Source organism: Canis lupus, chromosome 4, assembly GCF_011100685.1.
Source record: "Canis lupus familiaris isolate Mischka breed German Shepherd chromosome 4, alternate assembly UU_Cfam_GSD_1.0, whole genome shotgun sequence".
In the NCBI taxonomy this organism is placed as follows: domain Eukaryota; kingdom Metazoa; phylum Chordata; class Mammalia; order Carnivora; family Canidae; genus Canis; species Canis lupus.
In genome coordinates this window covers 22,068,284-22,093,488 of record NC_049225.1, presented here as the reverse complement: position 1 = coordinate 22,093,488, position 25,205 = coordinate 22,068,284, and the positions used below count along the sequence as shown (strand labels likewise).

The 25,205-nt window shown below is 44.6% G+C and overlaps 1 protein-coding gene across 1 annotated transcript; it reads right to left on the bottom strand.

Annotated features, from left to right (window-relative positions):
* Nucleotides 1-49: 49 nt before the first annotated feature.
* EIF4EBP2 (eukaryotic translation initiation factor 4E binding protein 2) lies at nt 50-24,867 on the bottom strand. The gene is made up of 3 exons (XM_038534213.1): nt 24,657-24,867; nt 7,426-7,611; nt 50-6,470 (listed from the first exon to the last, which is right to left on the bottom strand). Exons 1-3 carry the CDS (start codon nt 24,799-24,801, stop codon nt 6,439-6,441), a joined length of 363 nt encoding a protein of 120 aa, XP_038390141.1. The 5' UTR covers nt 24,802-24,867; the 3' UTR covers nt 50-6,438.
* Between the last annotated feature and the right edge of the window lie 338 nt (nt 24,868-25,205).

Below are 25,205 nucleotides of genomic sequence, written 5' to 3'. Positions count from 1 at the left end.
TGTGAAATCAACAGGGTTTCACTTGAAATAAAAAAAAAAAAATCAAAACTCAAGTTGATACTCAAGATCTTTATTGATTTGACTGTAACAGCAACCATTGGTGAGAATTTAATTTTCCCCCTAATTTCCAAACACCTGCTGGTTTAGGACAGTTACAAAAACAACAAAACCCCAACAGAAGTGATCATGGACTCACATAGGACGGCCTCAAGCCCGCATGGTGTCCTCTGCTATCCATCCACGACAGTGAAATGGAGGGGGAGGCGGTGGGGGGAGGGGGGGCAGAGGACAATGACATCAAAGGACAAAGGGAAGACCAAGGAAAGTACTGGCAGTCTCTACTTTCCATTCAGAGTGGATGGAGCTGGGCCGCTGGTGCCACTAAGACGGGGAAGGGCATTTGTTTTAGATACAAAATATTTTAAAGATGCTCAAGTAGACACCTGGATATGCGAGTGTCCTCTGGGCTCCCCCAAGATGCCTCCAATGAGGCTTGCCCCTGGGATGCCCAAGTGGGAAGTGGGGGGTGGGGGAGGTAGGGGGGTGCTCTATCTTCAGGGGAAGGAAAGGCACTGGCTCACAGTACTCAGTGATTTGGACATGGCCACCAGGAGCAGGATGGCTTAGGAGTACAACCCGTCCTCATTTTGTGTTCCTCCCCCACCCTCCTGGTTTCAAGTAAAAACTACCCTTGGCCTGGGCTTGGGTTTTTTGTTTTTAAAGGTTAAGATGTAGAGGAAGGGATACACTGGGGGCAAGAATGAATATTCTGTGCTAGATTCATGGAACTCTAAGTCAGAAGTGTCCAGGAATTCAGGGAGTAAGCACCGGCAAGAGCTCCCTTTGGAAATTTCAGCGTGGCCAAATGATTATCAAGCATTGCAGCATCTGTCAGCCTCCCCACTCTTAGAAAGGCGGCAGAGTGAGAATTTAAATACCCTAGGAACTGCGTTTCACCTCGGCAACATTTCCCACTGGCCATCCATACCCCGTGGTCTGCTGGGGGCGGGGGGGGGGGTGTCAGCAGAAGGTAAGCTAAGAAAAACCATAGACCATCTGAACAGGGACTCAAGAAACCTCTTAAATCTAGCTTCACCGCTAGGCTAGGTATTCACTTCTAGGACCAGCCCAGATAAAGAAATTTAAATTCCAGAGGGCGAGAAAGGTGACATGAATGATTCTTTGAAAAAAGAAGTTTGTGTCCATCTCCTTAAGAGTCTCCCTAAGAAATTCCTGAGCTAGCCTCAAGGAAAACTCAGTGCTAAACTGGAAAATCCTTACTAGAACAGGAAATGCCCCTGGGGCATAAGAATTCAAAAAGAATTGTGACCCAGTTGCCTCAAGATCTGATTTCATCCTTTATTAAGAGCTGAGAGGTAAAGACTCGGGAATGGGGCGGGGGTGGGGAGGGTTAACCACACCCCTTCCAAAGTCCAGACAGAAACTGCCCTCCCAAAGAAACCATGCTTCTTCAAATGATTACCGGGTCCCAGATGTCATGGGTGGGCAAGTGATTGGGTTTCGCAGATTAATAAACAGCTGCTATGCCTGTAGTCCAGAAACCTGCCAAGGGGGGCAAATTCTGACCCAGATGGAGAGGCAACGGACCGCCTCTCTGCAGGAGAATGCAAAGGGCTCAGGGCCCCATGATGCTTGACATGCCATGGAATACCCAAGAAGGGGAGAATGGGTTCTGGGGTGAAACCCACACATACAGGCCGCGTGTAGATGTACCAAAAGGAAAGGTCGGATGGTCCCAAAGAGCTGGTAACCCACTCAAAAGAAAATGAAAGACCATCTATTTTGACTCCATCCCAAAATCAGAAGGAAAAACACAATGCAGGTGAAAGTGCTGTGAAGATGGGCTCCTGACTTGTGGAGAAAGTACCCCTGTTCTTAGGGCTGCCTCGGCAGCAATGCTTCCTAGTCAAGTTCATGCTCCAAGCAGGGCCAGAAAGAAGATGCCAGGAAGAGGCAGAGCTTAAAGCCAGACAGGAATGTGCATCTCGTAGATGTCTCAAGTCTCTAAAACGTGGTTGGGCCTGGGCGCCAGACACCCAGCAGACTTTCACTAAGTATGTGTTCGACGGACTAGGCTCACCTGTTTCTCTCAAGGGTGAAGCCAGGACCGCTTCTTTCTCTTTAAGAACACATTTCCACCAGAGAGCCCAAGACGAGGTGGGCAGTCAAGATACACGGTGGGTTTAAAGGAGCAATCAAGCACGGACCTTTCTAAATCCCAGATGTTCCCCACCACATCGGAGAAGTGGCTTCTTGGGGGAGACCCGATCCAAATCTGTCTCAGCTGGTGTGGCTGCAGGGCCCAAGTCCTAACATCGACTCTGATAGGGACCTGGCTTCCAGATGCTGATGCTATCACCTACTTCATCCTGAATCTGAACTGTGAAGCTTTTACTCAGCCCAGGACCCCAACATCTCATTCACATTTCTTCCTTTAGTTTAGCAACTCTGACTGCAATTTAAGTCCGTTTTAGTGGCTCGGTAAGAAGGATCGAATTCCCTTTATCAGTTCCTGGCTAAGGGAGATGCAAAGATGTGGTACGGAGGAGTCTCAGAGACATCAAGCCTAGGACTCCCAATGAAGAATCCTTGCACCGCTGCTAGCCAGGCAAATGTATAGCTCTTTTTATTCTCTTGGGAATTGTCATTTCTTGTCACCACTCTCAAAACTAGCAGGTGGCTTTGGGGAAAGAGTATCAGTCTTCTATCCAGTTTGGAGATACAGTAGCAACATATCGCTTTGTGTTATCTAGTTTAAGCTAACCCCTGTTGGGCGGACTTTATCCTCTGTTGGGGGGGGGGGGTGAGGTGATTTTAAGATACATCCTCAAATTCTTTGATACTGTTCCATTCATAGGTGGTGTGTATCTTCCCCTCCCCTTGTGTGTTGGCCAGGCTTCATAGCTTGCTTCTAAGGAACACAAGAGGTGATGATGTGTGCTATCAGACAGCAATGAAAGGCACTGCAGATTCCTTCTTGCCCTCTCCCTGGGATCACCTGCTCAGGGGGGAGCCAGCTGCTATGGTGTGAGGACACGTGTGCTGCTCTACAGAGCGACCCATATGGACAGAACCCAGGCATCCTGCCAACAGCCACAAAAATGAGAGCACAGTAGATTCTCCAGCCCCAGATGACTGCAGTCCCTGCCAACATCTTGACTACAACTTCCTGCAACCCTGTGCCAGAACCATCCTGCTAAGCTGTTTCCCAATTCCTAACCTCCAGAAGCTGACAGAGGTTTGCTCTTTTAAGATTTAAAGTTTGGGGGTAATCTGCTACACAGCAATAGAGAACCAATACAGGTGGAAGAATAAAACTCTGGGCTTCACAGCCCAGCACCAAAAAGCCAGCTGCTCGGCAGTATGATCTTGAGGACATTTAGCTAAACAATACAAAGAAGTGGTGATCTCAGCAAACCATAGTGTAGCACAGACACTTACTTGTACCAAGACAATTGCATGTCTCTTGCTGGAATTTGGAGGGACAAGGTCATTTCTCATTAAGATGGATTGTCCTCAAAGGTACAGAAACATGGTTTCCTCATCAAAAGAGCAAATGATCACTGAGATTTTATGAACCATTTCATGCTAATTGTCCCCTAAGGGTTCTCCCTCCCCATGAGAAGGCCAGGACAGATCACTTTCTTCTGGATGTGGCTCGCCCTAAGAAAAAAAAACATTTTGTGATGCATGGCACAAAGGTGTCATCCATTACAAGTTAATCTGTTGCCTTCTCAAACCATCTTTAAAATGCAGATTCATGCAGGTCACAGTATCTCTCAGCAGTGGCCTCCAGGACAGAAGAGTACCAACCAGTCAGTAGGTCCTTGCAGCAAAGGCTGAAGGATCAGGCCGCTGCTCTATCATGCAGCTGACGCTCGCTCGCCACAAATACTAGAAAAACGGCCTCCGATTAGGGAGCTATGTGGAGAGATTCCCCAAGATGGCAGAAAAGGGGGAAAAGGGCACCTCAATATTACTCAAGCTGGCATGTTTTAAATCCACTCCCCCGCTGCTCAGCGAGGAGGCCAAGTTTTCATGTGTACCGATGAAGATCAAGAAGGGGCAAACCTCTGCTCACTGCTCGACCTGCTGGAGTTGGAGCTGGGTTCCACAGGATGCCAAAGCCAGCTATGAAGGACAAGAAGCTTCATTCCCAAAGAATCAAGCTTCCAGGGGACAGAGGGGTGCTGATTAAGTTTCTCATGCAAATGACAGTGCAACTCAAGTTTTTCCAAGAGTAGGGAAAGCGAAATTCGGAGTTTAATTAAAATCAGAACAAGGATACATTACAAAAAGACAAGAAAATGCTTCTCTGATTAATTTTTTTAGTCTGAAAGCATCCCCCAAATTTTGGAGAGCCAGCTTATTCCTGAGAAACATCAACCATCACAAAAGGTTCACTCTCTGAACTATTCACATTTTGTAGTAGAAAACAGAACAAAGTTCCTCAGACAGCCTTCCTCTCTTCTAAAATGTGTTCATAAACAGGGTCTTTTCAGAGTTCAAAAGAAAAACTAACAGCTCTCTTTCTTAAGCCAATTGGCCTGTTCCTCTCACCCTGGGATGTGATCTCTTAATGAGAGGGTTCAGGGCACCAAATGCAACCAGAAATTCCCAGGACACCAGAGGCTACTTTACTGGTCTAGGAGACAGAGGTGTTAGTCTTTCTACGAGGGGGTCACTGTCCCGGGATTATCGTGCCAGTCAACAGCTGGGAGGGCGTGGCGGGGGGGTACGGGGGACATGAAAAAGCGAGGGGGGGTGAAGAACGAGGCTTCTCGTGAACAACCCACGGCAAGGCATAATGGTCCAGTTTTACAAACCACCCACTACAAATTGCAAACATGCACACCCCAAACGAGAGGGAGAAGCAAAGAGCTCATCAGGGACTGGCGGAGACAAAGGATGGTGACATGGAACAGCAGACTCGCCTGTGGACGTTTCTCACCTCCCTAACACTGGAAGATGTGTAATCAAAAAGTTGCTGTTCAAAATCGTATTGAAAACATATCGAAAAATAGGTCTGTAGTCATCTTAAAAATAAAAGATCACTCCTCAGATAAGAGGAGTGAGATATTATCAGATACCAACACTTGAGGTATCTTTGATGTGTACTTGAAAAATGGCCTGGCAGAGAGAGAGAGAGAGAGAGAGAGAGGAGGGAGGGAGGGAGGGAGGGAGGGAGGGAGGGAGAGGGAGGAAGAGGGACAACCCCAAGTCCGATGGGGGAAAGGCAAGAGAACTGGGAGGAACCCACTTGCAAGCCCGTGCCTATCTATCCCAGCAGCCTGAGCAGGTCCACAAAGGAAAAGTTTTGTTCTTTCTTAAGAGCATTCTGAAAGTCACCTTTTTAAATTCCAAATATAAGAAACTGCAGGAAGACAGCAAGCATGGCAAAGCTCAGGAGACTAGAAGGCAAGGACTACTGAGACTGAGTACCTGGTTCCGCATACTCCCACGGTCACTCTCCAGTGTCACTGGCAGATTATGACCAGGCCTCCCCCAAAGCACCTGTCACTTGGCCTGTTCTGGGAGCAGCAGAATCACCCTGGTGGCTCAGATACAAGGGCACAGGCGAGCAACAGGACACCAGCAGGGAGGAAGGAGAAGAGGAGAGCCCCGCTGCTTACCGAGGCCTCCCCACTGGGGTAGGGCTCAGACCTTCCCACTCAGATGTGCTAAGTGAAGGACTGGGAAGCTGAACCAGAAGATCAAAGACAGGAGACACTCCTGCCGGAGGAAGAGGGGGAAGGGGACCTCACAAGAGCGTCACATGCTACCAGAGCTTTATAAACTGTGTTCTGCCCCTAGGGACAAACAGCTCAAGGTAAGAGGGAGAGTGGCTCTCTTTTCATTTATCATTTCCCTCTGATGGTTGTGAAGACCCCAAACACGCAGACTCTTGCAGCTCTGAACCACAGGTGGGGGGCAAGGATGGGGAAGGCAGGTAGAGGGTCAGAACACAGATAATGCTGAACCCACCAAAACTTCAATATTGCTTCCCCAGACTTCCCAGCCAGGCGATTGTTGACAGGCTGATATTCGATTGGGGATTTGAAAAAAAAATGAGGGGTGGGAGCGGGGAGGACAGGTTTTTTTCCCAAATGTAAAGTGACTACGGAAGCCAGAGTTGTAACTGTTTCCCTCTGTGGGCTGCTTATGTCTACAAAAATATGTCAAGGACTTGGGATCGAATCTGTGTGACTGGGAAGGGGGACAGGAAACAGAGAGGAAATGGTCAGATGAAGTTCATCTTCGCATCATTTGGCACCCAGAGGGAAGGAAGAAGAGGGAGACATGGGGGCTGCATTGGGACTGCTGGCACTGCCCCTTGTCTGTTCATGTTGATCCTATGGGCCCAATCCGGTGCACACAGCCTTGGCGCTGCTGCTTTTCTGCGATCCTGCAGGGCAGTCAGATGTCCATCTCAAACTGAGCATCATCCCCTAGTAAGAATCAAGACAAAGGTTAGCACAAAAAGAGAAAGCCAAGCAGCCCCAACATTCCTCTGCATGAGGGTCAAAAAATAATCCAAACTTTCCCATTCTCTGCTGCCTTAAAACAATTATTTGTTTGCTTTGGCTGGTCTTTTTAATCTGGGGGGGCGGGGGGTGGGGGTGGAGAATGGCATGGCAGCCAAACAACCCACAAGGAGTAGCACCTGGGGGAAGAGATCCAGGTGAAAACTCGCCTAGCATGCCCCTGTCTGCAGATGCCCCAGGGGGAGCTCCTTGCCATCTATCACGTCAGCAAACTCTTCTGGAGGCTCTCAACTTTGGCCCTGCTCTGAATCAACACTTTGTCTATTAAAGGCTCATTTGGAATCTGAGGAGGCAGACTGTTGGCCTGAGCACAGAGGTCGCAGGGTACAACTCAGGGCGTACCTCTCGGGAGCTGGCCATTTCCACCTCCCTCCTTCCACAGAGACAGAGTGGACTCATTACTCCGTGAGTGTGTGTGTGTAGGTATCACAGGCAGTCCTGGAGAATGGGGGAAACAAACCACATTTCCCCCTGCACCACAGAAAGGACACTGTTCTTGTAAGAATCAGGTCTACTTCCAAGAGGCAGTGGAAATGGGGCCTCTTCGGTATGTTGCTCTGAGTCCAGGACAGCCCAAGCTAAGCAGGCTCTGAGGCTTGGCTCAAGGACTCATCTAAGGACTTCCTTTGCCCTGAGTCTGGATTTCCCGCCATGCCTGGATTAGATTCGCTTATGATTTAGAACTTAGGATTTCCAGAACATTTCAGTAAACCTTAGTGATGGGAGCTGGGGGAGGCAGGAACTTTACAGACATGTAAATGAATGCTGGTTATAACCGAGGCATCAATTTTTCAACCTGTGATCGACCATTTGAATTCCCAGGGCTACCCACTTGGCCCCCAAACCAGCATTCTCTTACCAACTGCGTGCTTCCTGTCATGATTGTTCAAGTTGTTCAAATTGTTTACTTCTACTTTGGAGTCTTCGATTAAGGTGCCAGGGCTGGTGACCCCTGGGATATTGGGCAGATGGCAGGGCGGGGTCTGAGCCATGGGAGAATTGCGACGATCCAACAGAAATTTCCGATCATAAATGATTCGGGTTCCTGGAAAACAGGATTGAAGAGTCTGAAATCAATTAAGGGGCTATGAACATATATTACCTGAGAATTTATTTTAAATTCCATCTACACCTAACCTGAGGGTTCACAGTTCAAGCAAAAAGGACAAGTTCTACCCTCCTTGCCTGGGACCAGGCTCCTTGCCAGAGGAGTGCCTTTTCCTCTTCCGCTCATCTTTAAGGCTCAATCCCAGCATCATTTCTTTTACAGAAAAAATTTAAAAAAAAAAAAAAATCTTTCCCCCATCTGACTCAATACACATCATCTCTTGTAGGAACCCATTTATCGATCTGCCTCTCCTCTAAAGATTGTGACTTGCTTATGCTGGGCCTGTGTCTTCTTTCTATATGACTTTGGTTCTACCATTTAGAAAGTTTTAAATGAAGAAATAAACAAGTGAAAAAAATCACCAACAGACAGCTGCCTTTAAGTTAAAGGCTTTCCAAAGGCACAGAGACCAACCAACATTCTTCCCCGACAGAGTTGTGGGAGAAGTTGGACTGGGCAGCCCTTCTTTATTTTATGAAAAGATCTGCATACCGTAAGTGCTACCAGAGTGTCTTGCAACAATCCTTCTAAAGAGTGCATTGGACTTGATGAACAGTTAAGAAAACCTGCTACTTCTTCTGTCATGGCTGGCCAAAGTTATGAATTACTATAAATAAGATATAGTGACAAGTTAAAGATGCTTGATGTTGGCTTAATGTAGTTGATGCCTGGGGCTCTACTATTGAACCTAGAGTACAGCTGGCTCAGTGATACAGAACGTGGCCACCATTCAGTGACGTCTGCTGAACGAGGGAGAAGAAGGAATGGTTGCCCAACACACTTGCCACCCCTGCCTACAAACAAAGCAAAGTGGTCAGGTGGAGGCATCTTGCCCAAACTAAGCTTAAAACCAGAGGAGGGAAAGATTCAGGCATCTAAGTTAAAAATAGTATTATATGAAAACTAGATTGTGTACAAAGTTACCCATTTAAAGAGGTAGATAGTATCTGCTGGTCAATGCTTGTGGATTCTCAAGTGAAAATATTCCTGTCATAATGAGTCTGGTTCAGGCAGATTTTCTCAAATACCATGTGACAGCTACATCCCGGGAAATGGAAAAACAAATAAAAACAGATAATAAATCTACCTGAAATGAGTGGAAGCAGGTGGAAAAAAGCAAGGCGTCTACTGCAAGAGGAATGGAAATTCTGGAGTCTTCCCGAAGAAGGAAGGAGATGAATATTTAATCTAAAGAGATGATACCAATATTCTGCTAAATAGCTGGGAAGTAGAATTACAAACTCAGTGTTTTCTTGGGATTCCTATCTGCAGTGGTACCATGACACTTTCATGCAAATGCTAGTAAGTTATTTCTTTTTCACTAGATGGAAAATAAGCGTCAAACTAGTGACTCCTAGGTGAGAAAATGGCCAAGAGACTCTACCCTCCAAACTGCCCCTGCCCCCATCCTTGCTTTTACAACCAGAATCAAGTGCTAAACACACTCTTCTCTCGATACTACAAAACCTGTCACAGGAAAGAATGACTCAGTGTCTCAAAATGGAAGAAATGTTCTCAGGGGGGCATCCTCAAAACACAACCCTTTGGTTTCAAACCAACTCTAAAGGTTATCAATTTTCCCCTTTACTATCTAGTTCTGTTATAGCTACACTGCATACACAATCATATTTACAATTTATAAGAGGTGAAAATAAAGTATCTGGCTCTCAGCCTCTCCAAGATAGAGTACTATGAAAAATGCTGTGCCATATTTGGAACCTATCACAACAGTATTTCTTGCAGGTATCTGCATCTGAATCCTCTGGAAAGCTTGTTTTAAAATGTCCTATCTGAATCAAAATCCCTGGGATTAGAACCTGGAAATCTATATTTTTAAGTTCCTCGGGCCATTCTCCTGTTCATTAAAAAGTGAAGAATCCAACTTCAGGGCCGTCTGGCTGGCTCAGGGGATGGAGCATGTGACTCTTGGGTCTAGGGGTTGTGACTGCGAGCCCTGCACTGGGGTGTAGAGATTACTTAAAAATAAATCTTAAACAAAAACAAAAACAACCTGATTTCAATCTTCTACCAAAAGCCTAGTAATAGTCCATCTGAAAACAGGCAAAATATCAAAGAATTAGTGAGAGAACAAGGGAAGGGGTTACCGGGGTCACCTTGACAGATGAAGCAGACACCCAGAAAGTAACTGAATAGAGCTCACAGAGCAAAGCAGGGGCAAAATCAGAACAGAGGAGCCCCTGGTCTCCAGACTCCCAGTGTAGCCCTCTCTCTACTCTGCCTCAGTCCCCAGGGACATCCACACCAGGGGCACATTGTCTGAAGCCAAAGGACTGGGCAGGTAACTGTCACTTCCACATCAACACCATAGTGAAGGGCAATTTTCATCCAGAGGCCACCTTGCTGGCCCTGGAGCACTGCACTCCCAGAGGGAAGCGTGAGATGGTGGTGCTGTTCCTGGTCCTCGGGAGTGTTACAGAATTGGGGAGAGATGGGTTCTGTTTCTTGGTTTTCCAGTTCACCAAGGCCCAAGGACTTACTTATGTATCTGACAAAGTAGTCATCCCTTCATTTTTGCATATGTAGCAGAAATACGCAATTCTCGTAATTACCTGAGTAGATAGGTCCTGTAATGTAAGTTCGTTTCAGAGCAGCAGGGGGGCCTCGCAGACTACTGGTAGTAAAAGGGGATGCTGGAGGATAATCTCTGAAGGACAGCGTGGCACAAACCTGGGCAGCAGCTCTAATTACTTAAGTGCCAGTTCTTTCATTTTTCCGCCTAGGCGAGAAAGGTAAAGGCTGAGAACTTCACAGACAAAGTCTCTGGGTTCTAGAGCTAGAATTAGCTTCCTTATTTTTACTTGTAGAGTGACAGAGGCAAAGGCCCACAGCCTGTCTGTGACAGGACTCACACCATAAACCTCACCTTGGCAGAGCAGTTGTGTGTGCCTCCCTCCAGCCCCTGGAGGGCACTTGGAAAAGTTGGAAATCCTTCATTCCCAGTTGAAAGAAGCCACAAGTCTTACATCCTGTCTCAAATATTATTTTAGGACAAGGAGAGTACAAAATTTTCTTTGCCTTCTTTACTTTGAAAAATAAGAACTAGAGCGACAACTTTAAAAAAGTGTCTGGAAATTATGATGAAGGTGTCATTTTGGACAGCAGAAAACTTAGTTCAACTTCCAAAAAGTGAAGAATGTGAATTATTTTGGATGGAAAATTTTCTTGTACAGACTTAAAACTTTTTACTTTATTTTTATTTTTTTAAAGATTTTATTTATTTATTCACGAGAGACAGAGAGAGAGAGAGAGAGAGAGGCAGAGACACACAGGCAGAGGGAGGAGAAGCAGGTTCCATGCAGGGAGCCTGGTGCAGGACTCAATCCTGGACCCCAGGATCACGACCCGAGCCAAAGGCAGACAGACACTCAACCACTGAGCCACCCAGGTGTCCCACTTTTTACCATTTTAAACAGAAAACAATCCAACCCTTTCTTGACGAACTGGGGCTACTATTATAAAGATCACTCTATAAACTGTTGTGGCTGATAAAGTCTTGGAGCCTAGGCTCTACATTTTCCTTCTACTGGACAGAATTCAAAGAACCTGCGCTTGTCCCTTCCCTCATTCATAGTTTCTTCCCTCACTATTAGGCTTAAGAACCCCCCTTTCTTCCAAGTCTCACTCAGCTTGGGCTGCTACAACAAAATAGCATAGACAGGGTGGCTTAAACAGAATGTATTTTCTCAGTTCTTGAGAAGTCCTAGACCAAGATGACAGTGTGGTCTGTTTCTGCTGAGAGCTCTCTTCAGCGTGTATACACAGTCACATTTTCAATATGTCCTTGGATGCAGCAGGATGGGGGAGCAAGCTCCCTGGTGCCTTTTTCTTTTTTTCTTTCTTTTTTTTACAAGGGTACTAATCCCTCATGAGGGCCTCACACCCTCATCTAAACCTAATTACATCCCAAGGCCCCATCTGCAAATATCAACACATTGGTGGTTAGGGCTTCGATTTAGGAACTTGGGGATGGAGATGGGGCACAATTCACTTATCCTAACCCGATGCTCCTAACCTTGTAGGGACTCCGAAATCACTGATACACTTATTAGAACACTATGTAAAATAAAAGCAGACGGGCTGAGAAAGGGGCCTGATGGCTTTCCAAGGAACCAAGGGAAGAAGCTTTAGTGGATGGACTTTGCATATTTGCTGTGTCACCACCACTTTTGTTCATGGCTAGGTTTCAAAAGAGTGAAGTTTCACTGTCAGATGTTCTTAAACTAACATTCAACTTGCAAGTCAGAACAAGATTATTCTTCTGCAGGATGTCAAGCTTGGAACTCTGGGGATGAGACGGTAAAAAAAAAAAAAAAAAGCACAGGATAAAAGCAAGCTTTCTATGTCTAAATTATATATTAGCAATAGCATATGCATTAAAGAACTGTAATTGGACCAACTGGGAAATAAGCAGTAGAGAGCCCACTTAAATATGTGAGGTATAAGAGAAACTCTGAAGAACCTCTATGACTCTGCAGAAACGATAAAATACATATTTTTACAGCTTTACTGAGATATAATTTACAGAGCTGCGCAAACATCACCACAATCAACTTTAGAACACCACAACTATCCAAAAGATAACCCATCTGTATTGAGCAGTCCCTTCCCGTTGTCCTCCAACCCCTGTAGCCCTAGGCAACCACTGTTTTTTGTCTAAAGATTTGCCTATTCTGGACATCTCATATAAACAGAATCATACGTGATCTTTTGACTGCTTCCTTTACTTGCCTCTATTTTCAAGGTTCGTTCATGTTTAGCATTTCTCCAGTACTTTTCTTTTTATTGCCAAACAATATTCCATTACATGTATATGTCACATTTTATCAATTAATCGGTTGATGGATGTGTGGGGTGTTTCTACTCTGAGTAATGCTGCTATAAAAGTTCATGTACCTGTCTTTGTGTGGACATATGTTTTCATTTCTCTTGGGTAAGCAAAGAATTGCTGGATCATATGGTAACTCTGTGTTTAATCTTTTGAGGAAACACCAGACTGTTTTCCAAGGTGGCTGCACCAATTTTCCACTCCCACCAGCAGTGTGTGAGGGTTCCAATGTATACACATTGCAGCCAACGCTTGCTGTTTTTTATTATAGCTATCTTGTGGGTGTAAAGTGGTATCTCATTGTGGTTTGATTTTTTTTTAAGTTTTTATTTAAATTCCAGTTAGTTAACACATAGTGTAATATTAAGTTTCTGGTGTACAATATAGTGAAATTCAACAATTCCATACAACACCTGGTGTTCATCACAACAGGTGTACTTCTTAATCCCCATCACCTATTTCACCCCTCCACCCACCTACCTCCCCTTTGGTTTGTTCTCTATAGTTAAAAGTTTGTTTCTTGGTTTGCCTCTCTCCTTTTTTCCCCTTTGCTCATTTGTTTTATTTCTTAAATTTCATTGTGATTTAATTTGCATTTCCCTGACAGAAAATGGTGTTGAACATCTTTTCAGGCTTATTGGTCATTCCAATGGACATTTTTGGGAAAATATCTTTTTAGATCCTTTGCCCATTTTTTAGTGGGCTGTTTACTATTGAGTTTTGAGTTCTTTATATTTATTAATACAAGCCCTTTCTTCATATATGACTTGCAATATTTTCCCCTATTCTGTGGGTTGCTTTTTCACTTTCTTGTTGGTATTCTTTGAAGCACAAAAATTTTTAATTTTGATAAAGTCCAATTTATGTCTTTTTCTTTTGTTGTTTGTGCTTTTTTTTTAAGATTTTATTTATTTATGAGAGACACAGAGAGAAAAAAAAGAGAGAGAGAGAGAGAGAAGTAGAGAGACATAGACAGAGGGAAAAGCAGGCTCCATGTAGGGTGCCCGAATGTGGGACTTGATCCCAGGTCTCCAGGATCACGCCCTGGGCTGAAGGCGGCACTAAACCACTGAGCCACCCGGGCTGCCCCGTTGCTTGTGCTTTTGGTGCCATACACAAGAAACTATTTGCTAACCAAGGTTATAAAGATTTGTGCCCATGTTTTTTTCCTAAAGGTTTTATAGTTTTAAGCTCCTAAATTTAGGTCTTCAAGCCAGGGGGTCCAACTTCAGTTTTTGTGTGCAGATATCCAGTTGTACCAGTATCATTTGTTGAAAAGACTATTTTTCCCCCATTTAATTGTCTTGGCATCCTTGTAAAAGATCAAGTGCCACAACTGTGAGGGTTTATTTCTGAACTCTCAATTCTATACCACTGTTCTATGTTTATCCTTATGGCAGTTCCGTACTGTTTTTATTTGTAATAATTTTTGAAATGTAAGTCTGCCAACTTTTTCTTTCTTTTTTGGAATTGTTTAGGCTATTTTAAGTCTCTTAAAATTCCCTATTAACTTTAGGATCAGCTTATCAACTTATGCAAAGAAGCCAGCTGGGATTTTGATGGGACTGTGTTGAACGTGTAGATCAATTGGGAAAGTAAAGTCATCTTGACACTCTCACTTTCCAATCCATGAATGTGCAATATCTTTCCATTTATTTAGGTTTTCTTCAATTTCTTTCAACCATGTTTTGTAGTTTCCACAGTGTAAGTTTTATATTCTTTTCATTAAATGTATGCCTTGGGATCCCTGGGTGGCTCAGCAGTTTAGTGCCTGCTTTTGGCCCAGGGCATGATCCTGGAGACCCGGGATCGAGTCCCACATTGGGTTCCCTGCATGGAGCCTGCTTCTTCCTCTGCCTGTGTCTCTGCCTCTCTCTCTCTCTCTGTGTCTCTCATGAATAAATAAATAAAATATTTTTTTAAAAATGTATGCCTATATATTTTATTATTTTTAGGTTATTAGAAATGGAATTGTTTCTATTTTTGCATTGTCCACTGAAAGTATATAGAAGTTACAATTGGTTTTTGTATACCAATCTTGTATCCTGCAACCTTGCTAAACTCAATTAGTTTCAATAGTCTTTTAGTGGATCCCTAAAACACATTTGATTTTGAATGCAAACAAAGTAAATTAATTCAGAAGACAAGACACCCTGAAGAGCTGGAGTCTTAAGTGATGCCATTAATGTTCTCAAGTATGGCCAAGAAAAATAGGAGTACAAAAGGATAGTATTTTAGGTGTTTGAATTTTAGATCAATGCAAGGGAAAAAGTTTCATTGTAGCAGATACAGGGCAAAAATGGGCAATCAGCCTGTCAGTGACTAAGGATCTATGGCATCTGACCATTCAAAAAATCAAAACTATTCAAAGAAAAACATTAAGACTCAACTATGAATAAAATGGCAAGAAAAAAAACCTTTGTTTCTTTGTCCTATATTGTGTTTACCATGAGATTATATTTATTCCAAGACAAAAAACTAAAGAAATCTACAATCCTCAAGGTCTCTTATACATGTGCACACAGAGACATCTATTTTCTGAAGCAAGAACTTCCTGGTGATCCACGTTTCATCCAAACTGCCTGACACATTTATGTCAGGCCAATTTCATGTCAACCAACACAGCTACAAGTAACTAGAAGTTAATCCTCAATTCCCGAAGAAGGAAAACAAAGACCATAGAAGAAATCCAACCTTGAATATAACATATTAAAATGGGGCGTGGGGTGCCTGGGTGGCTCAGTCAGTTAAGCATCTGACTCTGATTTGGGCTCAGATCATGATCTCAGGGTGGTGAGATCAAGCCCCAGGTGGGGCTCCATGCTCAGCAAGGAGTCTCCCTGAGAGTCTCTCTCAGCCCCTCCCCCAGGTGCTCTCTCTAAAAATAAATAAAATCTTTTTTAAAAATGGACCATGATTTTGATCAACTGATGGACTGTAAAAGAAAAAAAAGTTTTTCTATTTCACCTTGATGATGGATGCTTTTCCTTTCAGTGAGTTAGTTTTCCATTTCCTTTTCTATAAAAATAATCATGCCCCTTGGTTTTATATTAAAAAGTTAAGAACCAAACTATCACATGTGCTATATACTGGTTTCACTGTTTGTGATCAAACTATAATAAAAGTAAAGAATAACTACAAGAGAGTATGTAAATGTTACAGGCCCTAATATTGTAAAAATAATGGAAAAGTTGACCTACCAGGGAAGTAGAGACAAGATGTATTATATAATTTTATACAGCAGAGAGCTAAATTGACAGATTGAGACAGAGGTTTTGACTCTATTATTTTCCATTTTAAAGGCAGCTACCAGAAGAATCAGAACCAGTAACACAATTTACAAAAACTGGTAAATAAAGAGGGAGTGGAAACCAGGGAGAGAGTAATGGAAGTGCTCCAGATTACTCATCTTTCATAACAGGGAATCAATGGTTATCATCTAAAGTTAACAAACCAAGAAACTGTGGTATACATATATAGCAATAGTGGTGACCAATAAAAACACTACAAACTGAAACTGTTAAAAGCAGTCATGTACCGGCATTTTACTTTACATTTCAGGTGCTTCTGTTTTGTTTTTTTTTTTCCATATTATTTTTCAAATGTGCATATATTACCTCAGTCTTCATGTTTAGATTTAGGAACAAAGATGAAGTTTTAAATCTTTTAACAGTAGGTATTTATAAATTTTTCTTTATCCCTTGATTACCAGAGATACTAAGATAAATCTAATACCACGATCCAGTACTTTTTAGATGCTGACATTACCAGGAAAACAGGGGAGTAAGAGTTCTTTTGGTGGAGAATAGAAAGAAGGGGGAGAAAAGCATCTACCCTTTGATCTAAAAACTAGTGATTTTCAAATGGCAAGGAACAAAACCAATAAAAGAGGCTCAAAATTACACTTGCCAAGATGGTTAGGTACATAAACAAGGTCATTCAAGCCTAAGGGTCTCTTTTAAGACCAAGTGGCTTAGTTAAATAATTAACCCAGGAATTAAGCTATATACATTCAAGAAATTGTATTAACCTCAAATTAAACCACCTACAGAAAGAAAGCCCACTGTAATGTGGTTAACTGAAGAGGGTAGTCATTACTGTACTTTCATAGGGTCCCCAGCAGAAAGTTGTTTAACTACAGCTGCTTCCCGTATTAGAATAAAGCACACACTCATGCCAAATGACAGCTTGGAACAAGAAACATCAAGTAACTTGCCTAAATCGCACAGCTTGAATAAGCTGGTGACAAATCCTCCAAAGGCTAAGAGGGACCTAATATCCCCATACAACAGTGTTCAAAGAGGAAGGGAGAATGTGGAGTCAAACAGGGCTTACCTCAGGGCATTCTCTCCAACCAAGAGAAAATCTTTCTCAGCAAACCTTTAGCGACTTGCCCCTCATCTCATTTAGCCAGAACTGGGTCAGATGCACACCAGACCAGACACTAGGGGAAGCCATGACTGGTAACTATGGTATATATCCGGGGGCTTGGCACACTGCCACTTAAAAAAAAAAAAGTCTGTTTAAACATCTGTTCTTTATGGAGACTCTGGATGAAAAGACAGACTCCAATAAAGCTCTATGCTATATAAACCAGAGGAAACTAAAAGCTGCCCAAGCCAGCATCCTCTGGGGAGGTTGATGGTGGCCAGACCACATTCAGTTTGTGCACACATCAAAATCCCTAAAGTGCTAATAAAATCAAGAGAGGGACAACTTTTTTACATCAACTGAAGGTAAAACTGGAACCTGGGGAGCTTATAACTTAGTGACTAAAGTACTATGGCAAATGGGAGACGTCTAAGGTTTGTGAAAAGCCAATCCTACTGTTCTTTGTTTAACTCCAAGTCTCAATAACTGGGAGCAGATTTCCAAGATATTGTCAAAGGATGGCTTCTGGCCCAGTCACTTAGGACACTGCCATCAAAGAACACACGCCTAGGCTGAAAGGGAATGGATAATGACCGTGTTTCTATTCTGAAGGTCTAGTGTTTAGAACAGGCTTAAAGAACATCTGGCAAAAGCCTGTCATTTTAGACTTGAAGAAACTAATATCTAGAGAAGTTAAAAGTATTTGTGAAAAGACACATAGTGACCCAGGAATCAGGAGACCAATACAAATAAGCTAGGTACACTAAGCAAATTTGGTTCTCTTGAGTCTCGGCTGTAACATGATTTGAAAAGATCTTTTTAGCTAGCATCAGGAACAAAATGGTATACAAACCACAACTAATCTTAAATAAATGTCAAAAGTTTTTAAGTCTGTCTAGGCTTGACCATCGGAAAATCTGGGTCAAAATAAAGCATATCAAATGTACTTTTTTTTTTTTAAGAATTTATTTATTTGAGTGAGAGAACGCAAGTGCACATGTGTTTGTGCAAGGAGTAAAACAGAGGGAGAGGGAGTAGCAGACTCCCTGCAGGGAGCCCCAGGCAGGGCTCAATCCCAGGACCCTGAGATCATGACCTGAGCTGAAGGCAGATGCTTAACAGACTGCGCTACCCAGGAGCCCCTCAAATACACATACTTCTGTTTGGGCTTGAACATTCATCTTGAAATAAATCTCTACAAAAATGTCTCGCTCTGATTCCAGGAAAATGTTGATTGGATCTGCCAGGTTGCTAGCTGTGTCCTGGATCAATTCTTTGGAATAGATTTCACAGATGTGGTTCAGCCTCTGTCTGTAATACTAGTAATTAATCACTGCTATTGGTATGGAGAAAACATTCAGATTCAAACCTGGCTTTCATTCCAACTGTATGCTTTCTTCCAAAGTTCACTGCTTGTGGACACTTATTTTAAAAAATAAAAATGATGCCTATCTACTAACATCTTCCACTTTTCACTTACTTTCAAGTAAGGAGCTTGAAGTCTACCAACAAAGTCTGTGAGAGGCAAGAGTCTATTGGAGATCCCTGGTCCAGGTCACTGTTTTCATCTGCTGCCTAGTCATGATTTTAGGAACTTACCTGCCCAGAGAATAGTTTCATTTCAACCTAAAAACAGCCTGACTCTAATATAAATAGTCTCTGGTGGTGACATGGGCTCCTCTGAGGCCCAAATGATTCATTATGACACCCTGAAATGAAGAATCACAAGCCTCTCACACTTTCTGAAAAGTGTCTAACACTAGAGCAATGGTCTACCTTCACCAATAAATAGCATTTCTGCTCTAAATTCAGCAGGCCATTTCTAAAATAATTAGAATTGAATGAGGCCAGTATTATCTTGGTTCTAAAACCAAAGACACCACAAGAAAAAACAGACTAATACGCCTTATGAATAGAGATGCAAAAACCCTCAACCAAATAGTGGCACAACAAATTTAGCAACATATAAAAAGGATTATATACCATGACTAAGTGGGATTTATCCCAAGAATACGAGGCTGGTTCACCAGTCAAAAATCAATTGACCGGGACACCTGGGTGGCTCAGCGGTTGGGCACCTGCCTGTGGCTCAGGGCATGATCTCGGCATCCAGGATGGAGTCCCACATCAGGCTCCCTGAGAGAAGCCTGCTTCTCCCTCTGCCTGTGTCTCTGCCTTTCTCTCTGTGTCTCTCATGAATAAATAAATAAATCTTAAAAAAAAAAAATCAATTGACATAATATGTCATGTCCACAAGATAAAAAACAAAAATACAATACATACAATCAACTCAGTAAGTGAAAAAAAAAAAAAAATGCATTTGACAAAATCCAACCCCCTCTTTCATGACAGAAACACCCAACAGACCAGGAATAAAAGGGAATTTCCTCAATCAGATAAAGGGTATCTATGAAAAACCTACAGCTAACATCTTACCAAATGGTGAAAGATGTTTTCTAACGCTGAAAACAAGTGAAAGGTATCTGTTTGCACTATCTTGCCACTTCTGTTCAGCACTGTACTGAAAGTTCTAGCCAGAGCAATTGGGCACGAAAAAAATAAAAGGCACCCAGATAGACCAGGAAGACAAAACTATCACTATTTACAGGTGACAGGCTCTCGTCTATCAGAAGTCCCATGGAATCTACATGAACTGAATTGCCTTCTCCTGTTCATTTGTCCTTGCTTACTAAGGTTTTTTACTTTCTCAAACCACTCAATGAACTGAACAGCTTCTGTTTGTCAGGGCATGCGTCCTGAAGATCTGAAAGATTATTTACTTAGATGTAAACGCTCAGGGATTTCTGAGCTTTGGCCTAAGAACAGGTGCAGGGGACCTTTAAAAACTAGGCGCCCATGGGACAGACAGCTGCTGTCATTTAAAACACAGGTTCTCAGGGGCCTTCACAAAATGAAGTTCCACCATGAACAAATTGAACATGAAAGTCTAGGCCTTACCTATTCCATAAGTCGAATGACTACAATTCTCAATGGATTTTTGTTCTGTTATACAGTAGCAAAAATCTTTTAAATATTCCCTTACTCATCAAAAGACTTGGAAGCCAAGAAAAAGTTCTGCCGCACACCAACAAACCAGTCTGCTCAGGCTGTCTTCTCTAACCCAATGAACAACTGGCTTACTCCACATTAACTGTACTTTATCTGATCTGCATATTTTTACGCACACATAATCAAGCCTACGGTGCAGCCAACCCATGCAAGACTGCTCCCCCCCTCCCATATTAAGTAGGCTCCATGCCCCACACGGGGCTTGAACTCACGACCCTTATATTAACAGTCACATGTAGGATCCCTGGGTGGCTCAGCAGTTTGGCGCCTGCCTTCTGCCCAGGGTGTGATCCTGGAGTCTCGGGATCGAGTCCCAAGTCAGGCTCCCTGCATGGAGCCTGCTTCTCCCTCTGCCTGTGTCTCTGCCTCTGCCTCTCTCTCTCTCTCATGAATAAATATAATCTTTAAAAAAAAAAATAACAGTCGCATGCTCTACCTACTAAGCCATCCAGGTACCCCTTTGCAAGACCCCTCTTATGAAACTGTCGTTAAGAATCAGTCATCTTTCCTGAGTAACCCTGCAGGTGCTGGTTTTCAGACTGATCACTTTTCCCTCTTCCTATTGTCCACAACAAGCCACCACAAGCTGAAGGAGCTGTGCACATGGCCTTCATACACGCAACACTATTGACTCGTAAGAACCATTCCTCCCTGGTCAGACTGCATCTAACTCAGGACAGGCAGAGGTGTGCCCTTCCATATAATGCATTGCTGTATGCCTTGAGGACACAGACTGCTGCCTCCCCCAGGCTCAGAATTCAATCTTTTGTGAGCAAAAAATGCACCCAATACAAAAACTAGAGTACATCTTCTTTAATAGATACTTTGGCAGCTGATGACTATGAGACCACAGCTGAATCGCCCACAGAATGACAAACATGTGAATAACTTGGGTTACTCTGAGATAAATAAATGCCTTCTTCCTCGAACACTAGGTACAGGGACTGAACACCCTTCATTATGTTTTTCATGGACTTCTCACTTCTCACGTCATAATGAAGTTCGTTGGTTAATAACTGAAGCTGGAGAGCCAAATATGTACATTTGTTGGTTCAGAAGTTTTTGGCCTAGAATAAACTCAACCCAAGGTTATGGAGTTAGAAATTTCACGACAATCAGAAACTGACCTTCTTTCCCCATTATCTACATAGAGCTCTACTTGTCTCCCAAGAAAGGAACCAGATTAAAACTTAGAACTTCCTGCAAATGCTATTATTGTAGCTCACTCCAAGTGGATTATTTTCCCTTCTTCCTACCTTCTCCTTTAATTCCAGACCCTTCCAATGGCCTTCAGGTAATTCTGACCCAATGAACCAATCAGAGGAATACTCCAGCTGGCAGAGAGGAAGCACAGCAGTACAATTTTAGACCGTCAGTTAGTTCCCCTCTGGTGCTCTTGTTATGGCAACAGCACTTTTCCACAGCTGATGAGGATGTTATGCAGGAAAAGAAAGGCAGAAAGGCTGAAAGAGTTCTCTATGTTTCTGCTCATTTCTCAGAGCACAACACTCCCAAAAAGAGAAAGTTCAGAACTTACGAAAGCTTTAGGTTCCTTCCAGCTAACCAGTGTTATAAAAGTGAAGACAACTACAGTCACTTTCCCTTCCACTGAGGATAGATGTAGCTTCTCAAAGAACCAAGTATCATCCTCACTCCTCCAAAGACAGATAAAACAAAACAAAATCCAAGGGCATTATTTTTTTGCCTTGAATTTTACTCAATAAAAATTTCCTCCTCCTTAACAATGAGAACAGGGACTCTTCTAGCAATTTGAGAAATCCAAAGGTCAGAGAGTGTTTCCACCCACCTCTCATTTCCTAAACCACGAGAAGGCAATTTTGAGAAATCTTTCCCAAGGGGTAAGCTGTAACCTCTGATCCCCAATGAAGAAAAAGACTCTCAAAGGAGAAGAAATCATAAGTTCACTATGTTGTGAATGTCCCTGCCCAGTCTGATCATTCAGAGCATTCAGCACATCAACTGCTATTCTGGAATGCTGCAACACGTGTATGACACTCCAGAAGGTTTCCAGAAGTTTAAGACAGGTCATGCTAATCCCCTTCCTTTCCACTAAATAGATTTCCAGTCCAAACTTACTATCATTTTTCTAAATGATTTCACACCTGAAATGTATCTTAGCACTGGATTCTATACATTTTTTTATTCCAGAAAAATCTTTATCAGTCCCCAACCCCCTTTAGGATTTTAAGACCACTGAGAGCAAAGATTCCATTTCCTACTTTTGTCTGTGGTTCCCTTTTGCGCAAAGCAATGAGCTAGGCCCACAGAACTCATTTAAAATACCTAACCATATTACTCAGGTGCCTGGAGGTGACCAAATAACAAACTATCTTACCCTGGCTCAATTACATGGTGTGTGTGTGTGTGTGTGTGTGTGTGTGTGTGTGTGTGAGAGAGAGAGAGAGAGAGAGAGGGGAATATAACGAGAGAGATGAACAAACCATCAGAGGGGAAAATTTCCAAAGGGGGAAAATTATATCAGTAAAGTATTGAGCATCTAAACAGCAGAGTTAACAGTGATTAAATCCAATCCCAACAGTGCAATATCCCATAAACACATTATGTAAGTCTTTGTGCTAAAAATCCAAAGACTACAACCTATTCTACCAATAAATACGAGTTCAATATAATCGATGAGCTAAGATGACAAGTATTTAAATCTGAAACAAAGAGCTGTATACAAAAAATATCTGGAGACAGGTTAAGTGGTATTTGAGAAAGCAGCAGTGACTGTAAGTTGGAAGGAAGGGTAAATGAATCAGTATTTCTGGCAAAATCTTTCCAAGCATTTTAGGAACTAATCCAGACTATGAGACAGGCTTCTATCTTTAAAGCAATCCTTAAAGACTATGCCCTTATCCTAAAAGCAACGTAGCTTGGCTGTTAGAAATATGTCCAAAAGGTAACCCCTCTGGGGCTCTTCCATCAGGGGAAAACAAGGACTAATAAAGAGCTGAAAGCTTGATTCCCTCCCCCACATAAATAATAGCTGAGTGCAGTTGTTACTGGGACATATGTTCTCAAATGCTGGGAGTACGGGCATTTACTGACCAGTACCACAAAGACTTCTGCAAGTTATAAACCCCTTTCTATCGCCTTGGGAAAGAATATCCATTTCTTAAAAGCTGTCGGTCCAAAGTTCAGGACAACCTGATCTGGAGCAGATACCGGTCTGCCAAAATCTTTCATGATCAAAAAGCAAGATCACCCACGGCATGCTCCGGGGCTGGCCTTGAACAGACAAGGTCAGGAGGGAGGGTTCTCCAGTGAAGCAAGCTGCCTCAGGCGTCACCATCCCATTGTCCTGCAAAGTTACAGCCTCTCTTAAGCCCAGCTCTCCAAAAATACTGATGGTTTCCTCCTGCTTGGGTCATTTTGAAGTCTTCCAAGGCAGCTACCGCTCCCCTAGACTGGCCTGGATGGATTCCCCTATGGAGCTCTCTCCTAGATTTTTATCCTTTGTTGGCAAGAAGGTCTCCCTACTCTGTGGGTCTTTGCTATTGTGCAACCAATGCAAGGATCACCCGGCCTGACTGCACCGGATTGGTTGTAGTCCACAACTGGGGCGGCCAGCCCACAGCAATGAAACTAGCAATCTCCCAGGGCAAGGGCTGCCAGCAAAGTTCAACCCCCTAGAAAGAGGCCGCCCCATCGCCGAACCAAGGCAAAGTTCCTTAGTTAAAATGAAGCGCGGTCCCCTTTCAATAAGATCCTGCAAGATCGCCCTCCCGCGTCCTCGCTCTGGAGAACCGCCCAGCCAGGGACAGACAACCTTTGAGCTCCCTGGTCTCGTGACCGATTCAACGTGGTTCACCTCTCCCCCAGTGTTCTTCCTTGTAAACAGTTCCAGGTCATACTCGGAAAAGCAATGCTCGGGGAACTGCGCTGCCCCTTCCCCGGGATGGATCCATCCTACCGATTCGGGTGCCCTTCTCCATAATGCCCCCTCCACATCTATCCCCAAAAGCCTCATCGTCAAAATCCGATCCTCAGGGCTGCCAGCGCTGCACTACCCTCCCCCCGTCTTCCCCGGGGGCTATTACTTGAGTATTATCTAATTCTCTCCCCCTAGCCTGTGCCTGGGGACTCCCCCCCCAACTCCACTCGTGGGGCAGCCTCATCCAGCAAGTAAACAATGCTGTCAAAGCAGGATAATGCTGGGCGAGGCATCCGAACTCTGCATTCCAGCCTCCTCCGGCCGTTCTAAAAGCGGCAAAACAAGTCCTCGCACGGTCCCAGGAGCGAATTACTTTGCTTCCTTTCTAAAAAGGCCCGGGAGAGAGCTCCGGAACCGGGCATCAACGTGCACAAATGCACGACGTGCAAGAGGCAGCAGGCGATGCAGGAGTGAGAGCAACGCCGAGTGCAGACGAATTTGCCCAGGAGGAGGCAGAGAGGGGGGAGAAAAGTGGGTCGAGCGCGGAAGGCTGCCACGAAGCGGGAACAAGGGCTTTTTTTTTTTTTCCTCCGCCCCAGCGACGGGAGAGCCACGTTCCCAGAGCGGCGCGCTGCTGAGCCGAGGGGCATGCAGCCGAGGGGGACGCGCGAAGTGAGGGCTCCCGACAGCAGGGTCCCCGGGCTCCGGCGGAGCTGGGGGGCGCGGGGGCGGCGGCGCGGCTCGGGCACGCCCTGAGTCCGAGGCCCGCGGCGGAGGAGACGGGCTGCGGGCGCTCACCTCCCGGCGTGGTGGAGAAGAGCGTCCCCCCGGGCGTGGTGCAATAGTCATGAGGTAGCTGCGCGGCGTCGCTGATGGGCACGGTGCGCGTGGGGATGGCGCGGCTCTGGCTGGGCTGGTGGCCGCTGCCGGCGGACGAGGACATGGCTCTGGGCGCGGGCTCTCGGGCTTTGTCCGGCGGGCGGGCGGGCTGGCGGCGGCGGCGGCGGCGGCTGGGGGCCCGGGCTGCTCCGGCTGCTCCGGCTGCTCCGGCGAGCGGAAGGGCGGGCGGGGCTGGGCGCGCTCCGCTCGCTCCACGCTTGCTTCCTCTCGCTCCCTCGTCCCGCTCCGCTCCCGCCGCCGCCCTCTCAGCCGCCGCCGCCGCCGCCGCCCGATCCTCCGGCCTCCGCCAGCAGCCCCAGCAGCAGCAGCAGCGGCAGCAGCGGCGACGACGACGACCGGAAGCGGGCGAAGGCGGGAGCCAGAGGGAGTTCGGGGAAGCTGGTCGGCGGAAGTGACGTGAGGGGCGGGGCTGTGGAGGGGGCGGGGCCGATGAGGGGCGGGGCCACG

Bases quoted from the DNA above. Each gene is read 5' to 3' on its own strand.
- EIF4EBP2 (XM_038534213.1), bottom strand. From the start codon at position 24,801: ATGTCCTCGTCCGCCGGCAGCGGCCACCAGCCCAGCCAGAGCCGCGCC. The intron at 7,612-24,656 runs GTGAGCGCCCGC...CCTGTTTTCCAG, and splicing joins CTTCTCCACCACGCCGGGAG to GAACCCGAATCATTTATGAT. The intron at 6,471-7,425 runs GTAAGAGAATGC...GATTCTTACTAG, and splicing joins TGACAGGAAGCACGCAGTTG to GGGATGATGCTCAGTTTGAG.